We start from the raw sequence: 4,946 nt of genomic DNA, 5'->3' as shown, positions 1-4,946 counted from the left end.
CAAAACACATTCTTGCTTTAGGATTTCCATTTTTTAAATAGTTTCCTTATCTCCCTCCACGCTCCTGTTTGCTAGCTCAGCTAGGCACACGATGGCTACTCAGTAAATATGATTTAGGGGTTACTTTATTGCTAACTGTTTTGTCTTCTGTTTCAGAACGCCAGCTACTGAAAGGCTACAGGTAGAGCTCAGGGTGAACTGCTGAATACACAAAGCAACAGATAACCCTCAAAGCAGTGATAAAATCTAAGTAATTTCCCTTTTCTAGTCAGTCAGTGGGGTCTACAAGCTCCCAATGGGGTGTCACCAGAAGCTGAAAAGACGGTTAGACTTTTAAGTGGTTGTTTTTCCTTCTGAGTTGATTTGCCTAACAGGTTCATGTGACCCGAGCAAACGCTGCTGGGATCCTGCAGTCACACCCACCACAGCAAATTAAAAGCCTTGGCTGAGGTCAGGAGACCGGGATCGTAATTCTGGCTTCTCCAGTGTCTTGGGAACTCCTCTTCCATTAATTCATTCATTCAGTAAATATTAATTAGTTCCAACTACGTGCCAGGCTCTGTGCTAGGGTTCGTAACTCTAACAAACCTTTGGTTTCCAAGACTAAGTCTTCCATTCATGGAATTTACGTTTCAGCGGGAGGGTCGGGGGAGGCGTATGCCACAACGTAAGCTACTTCCTCATCAGTAAAACGGTGGGACAGCTTCCTAGGTTCCCTTTGAACGTTTAGGGCCTGCTAGTTTAGCATGTGATCAAAGCTCAGAATATAGCAAGAGCTGCCTTCTACCATACAGTCAGTACACGGTTGATCATGTGCGTAGTACGGCTTTCCTTTACAAACAGGAACAACTAACACAATTGGGTAGAACTATGTTCAAAATTCTATTCAATTTCAACACATTCGCGATGCATCACGACCCTCTCTACTTTGCCTCTGACCCGTGGTTAGCAGCTGCCCCTAGTTTCAGAAGGCTCGGTTAGGCATTTGGTATTTCGCCCGTCTTGTATATGCTCGTCGTCACGGGTTAGGGCTGCAGAAAAGTTGGTTTCGGTTTAGCAGGGCAGCAAGGTGCTGGGGAGAAAGGGAGGCGTCACGCTACGTTAACAATACAACCCGAGGGACTGAATGAAAAAGACGGCAGTGGTGCTATGACCAGGCAGAGGCCGTGCAGGTTTCAGGGCAGCTCTCCGTTCTCCATACCGAACCCGGAAGCTTCTTCCGAAACGCGCACTTTCAGCATTCTAGCCCGCCCCAAGCAGTGCCCATCCCGCCACGACCGCTGCACCAGCCCAGAAAAGCGCGGCGTCTAAAACTGCGGCTGAAGTGGGGAAGCGGAAAAGAGCCCCTTGACCGTACAGAGATCCGAGCCTCCGCACTCCCCCGCCCGCGCGCCCGCGCCGTGGGCCACGCCCATGACGTCGCCGAACAGGGCGGGGCGAGCCGGAGGGGCAGGACTAACCCGGGCGGTTGAATGGGGCGACGCGAGGAGCCGCGCATTCCAGGGGGGACACGTGACGCGGCCGCGCGGCCTGAGGTAAACAACCGCGGCCCCGCCTCCTGGCCCCTCAGCGAGCCGCGCGCTGCTCCTCGCCGGTGGGACGCGCTCCAGCAGGGCGGGCGGCTTCTTCCGAGAGTCCCCAGCGGCCGCCGAGGGCCGGAGCAGCGGCAGCGGGCGCACGCGTCCCGGGTCTGCGGGCCGAGCGCGCCGGCAGGGGTCGAGCGCGCGTCCCCTCCCCGCCCCCCCCCGCGTGCTGTGGCGCAGCAGGAATTTGGCGGGGCCCCGGGCGCTATATGCGGCTCCTGACGCGCCGGCGGCCCTTTGGTCATTTCTATTCTCGGAGCACTGGGTCACCGCGCTCGGCCGGCCCCCTCTCCCGGGCCCGGAGGGTGTGTCCCCTCACCGGGGCTCGGCGCGCCTATAAGGGGCCGAGCGGCGGGCAGGGACATGCAGCTCTACAGCAGCGTCTGCACCCACTACCCAGCCGGGGGCCCTGGTCCCACGGCCGCAGCCCCCGCTCCGTCCGCCGCCGCCGCCGCCGCCGCCCCGTTCAAGGTCTCGCTGCAGCCCCCGGGACCCGCCGGCGGCGCGCCGGAGCCCGATACCGGTGAGTCCCAGCCGGCCGCGGCCGCCGAGCCCCGCGAAGTCGCCGCCGCCCCCGCCGCCAAGATGCCCGCCTTCTCCTCCTGCTTCGAGATGGTGTCTGGGGCCGCCGCCCCCGCCTCGGCTGCCGCCGCCACCGCCGGGCCGCCCGGCGGGTCCTGCAAGCCGCCGCTGCCGCCGCACTACACGTCCACGGCGCAGATCACCGTGCGGGCCCTGGGCGCCGACCGGCTCCTGCTGCGCGGCCCGGAGCCCGGCGCCGCGGCGCCCGCCGCCCCGCGCGGCCGCTGCCTCCTGCTGGCCCCGCCGCCCGGCGCCCCGGTCCCGCCGCGGCGGGGCTCCTCGGCCTGGCTCCTGGAGGAGCTGCTGAGGCCCGACGGCCCCGAGCCCGCCGGCCTGGACGCGGCCCGCGAGGGGCCCGACAGAAACTTCCGACTGAGCGAGCACCGCCAGGCCCTGGCCGCCGCCAAGCACCGCGGCCCCGCGCCGCCCCCGGGGAGCCCGGAAGCCGGCCCCGGCCCGTGGGCCGAGGAGCGCCCGGCGGAGAGGAGCCTCCGGGTCTGGGACAGGGCCGGCGACCGCGGCGACCCTCCTCCCAGCGCCGACGAGCCGCGGCGGCCCGGCCCAGAGGCCGAGGCGCCTCCGGCGCGGAGCGGCGAGGCGGTCCCGGGCGGCGCGGCCGAGGCGGCGATCGTCTCCAGGTCGGATCCCAAGGACGAGAAGCTGGCCCTGTACCTGGCCGAGGTGGAGAGGCAGGACAAGTACCTGCGGCAGAGGAACAAGTACCGATTTCACATCATTCCCGACGGCAACTGCCTCTACCGAGCGGTCAGCAAGGCGGTGTACGGGGACCAGAGCCTGCACCGGGAGCTGCGGGAGCAGACGGTGCACTACATCGCCGACCACCTCGACCACTTTAGCCCCCTGATTGAGGGCGACGTGGGGGAGTTTATCATCGCCGCTGCTCAGGACGGGGCGTGGGCCGGGTACCCTGAACTTCTGGCCATGGGGCAGATGCTGAACGTGAATATACATCTAACTACTGGCGGGAGGCTGGAGAGCCCCACGGTGTCTACCATGGTTCACTATTTGGGCCCAGAGGATTCCCTAAGGCCTAGCATTTGGCTCAGTTGGCTCAGTAACGGACATTACGACGCGGTGTTTGATCACTCCTATCCGAATCCGGAGTATGACACTTGGTGCAGGCAGACTCAAGTGCAAAGAAAACGCGACGAAGAACTCGCCAAGTCCATGGCCATATCCCTATCCAAAATGTATATTGAACAAAACGCATGCTCTTGAAGTGTCTGAACCCCTGCACCCTGGGAAAATTGCAGACTTAATTTGTGTTTGGAGAATTACATGAACTCTAATCAGGGTAATAGCACTTTTAAACTTTCAAGTAGATTTACTGTAGGTGTAATGCCTTAATCATTGTTTGGAATGTTTTCTCCTCAGAGCTGAAGGTTGCTGGGCACCTACGTGATGTTTCATGATAGCTTTGGGTGATCCTCCTGCTGTATATCATGTGCTGTATAAAGGTGGCACTACTTAATTTGCAAGCTGATTTCCCACAGTGTAAATTTTGTTCATTCCTGGTAATCTATTTTCTATAAAAATGTATTTTTGCACAACATTTTTAACAACTGGTGTATCTTCATCTATGACGTGTTCCATTTTGACACACAGCTTTCCGGCATAAATCCAGAGAAGTGCTTTATATGAAGTTTATTATTTTGAACAGAGTTTGTGATTTAGTATTTTTTGTTGTTGAATTTGAATTTTACAGTTCGTAAGTGATTATTTAAAATGGATATTGATGCATTCATATTACCAGATGATTGGCCCATTCCGTTTTGATGAGACAGATTTGTTGTTTGGAAGATCATTATTTTTCTAGAAATGGTCAACCTTTTAAAGAGAAAATACGTAAGGGGAGGTTATGGGAAGAATGTTTTTTTTCTTTAAAGAATAGTACCAGCTCTTACTTGAATGAAAGTCTGATATTTGCTGATGGCAGAGTGATTATTCTGTACTCTGGTTGAGGTTTAGAGTAGATTGTCTGGTGCTCTCAATTGTTTTTATTTATATTTGTCATTTTGTTGAAAAAATAATTTTAACGTGATAGAAGACTTTGTGACGAGATAAGCCTCCTGCTTTATATATAGCCTCTTGGATTCAACCGAGAGATTGAAAAACTAATGGCATAAATGCCCCCAACCAACCTTGGCAGTTATTTTCCAGCAGAAGAATACTGTCTTCATAGTCTATTCCTTTTCAATTCTTTCACAAGGCAAAATAGGGTTGCCCTGTATTATGTACAAATAAAAATGTCTGTATACAAGAGCTTGTATGGTTTGCTGGGTCAAACAATGTTTCCAACCTAAAACCTATCTCATTTCCACTTTAACTACTTTTAGTGGTATTTATTAAGTAATGCAGTTTGTACTTTTTTATTTTGTAACATTTTGTGATTTTTTTGTACAATATCGTATTTGTACAATTGAGCAATTCTCAGCTGAAGGAATGAATGAATAAAATGTGTAATTTTACTTTTACGTCTTTTTGGCTACAGTGATTTTTAAATGATAAAGTGACATCTGTAGGAGCCTTTCCTACATGTATACAGTTTTTCTTCATGTGTAAAGATGTCAGAATTACGAGAGGTTTCTTAAGTTCTCACGTAAACAGGATAGGACAACCAGTAATTTCAGAGGATAAGTCTCAATGAAATGTAATTTAAAGGTGGAGTAGCTCAGGAAATTGCTCTCATTATTTCTCATTATATTCCTATCTAAGACTATAGATGAACCAATGGCTAATGTTCGAACAGGGAAGTGCAAG

At 54.0% G+C, this 4,946-nt stretch overlaps 1 protein-coding gene across 1 annotated transcript; it reads left to right on the top strand.

Moving 5' to 3' along the window:
• The first annotated feature begins 1,847 nt into the window (after positions 1 to 1,847).
• On the top strand, positions 1,848 to 4,660 carry OTUD1 (OTU deubiquitinase 1). The gene has a single exon (XM_007100753.4). It carries the CDS (start codon positions 1,947 to 1,949, stop codon positions 3,402 to 3,404), a length of 1,458 nt encoding a protein of 485 aa, XP_007100815.2. The 5' UTR covers positions 1,848 to 1,946; the 3' UTR covers positions 3,405 to 4,660.
• The last annotated feature ends 286 nt before the right edge of the window (positions 4,661 to 4,946 follow it).

The sequence above is a fragment of the Physeter macrocephalus genome, chromosome 11, assembly GCF_002837175.3.
Source record: "Physeter macrocephalus isolate SW-GA chromosome 11, ASM283717v5, whole genome shotgun sequence".
NCBI classification, from domain to species: Eukaryota; Metazoa; Chordata; class Mammalia; order Artiodactyla; family Physeteridae; genus Physeter; species Physeter macrocephalus.
The sequence above is the reverse complement of the archived record's forward strand: the minus strand, read 5'-3'. Positions and strand labels throughout refer to the sequence as shown.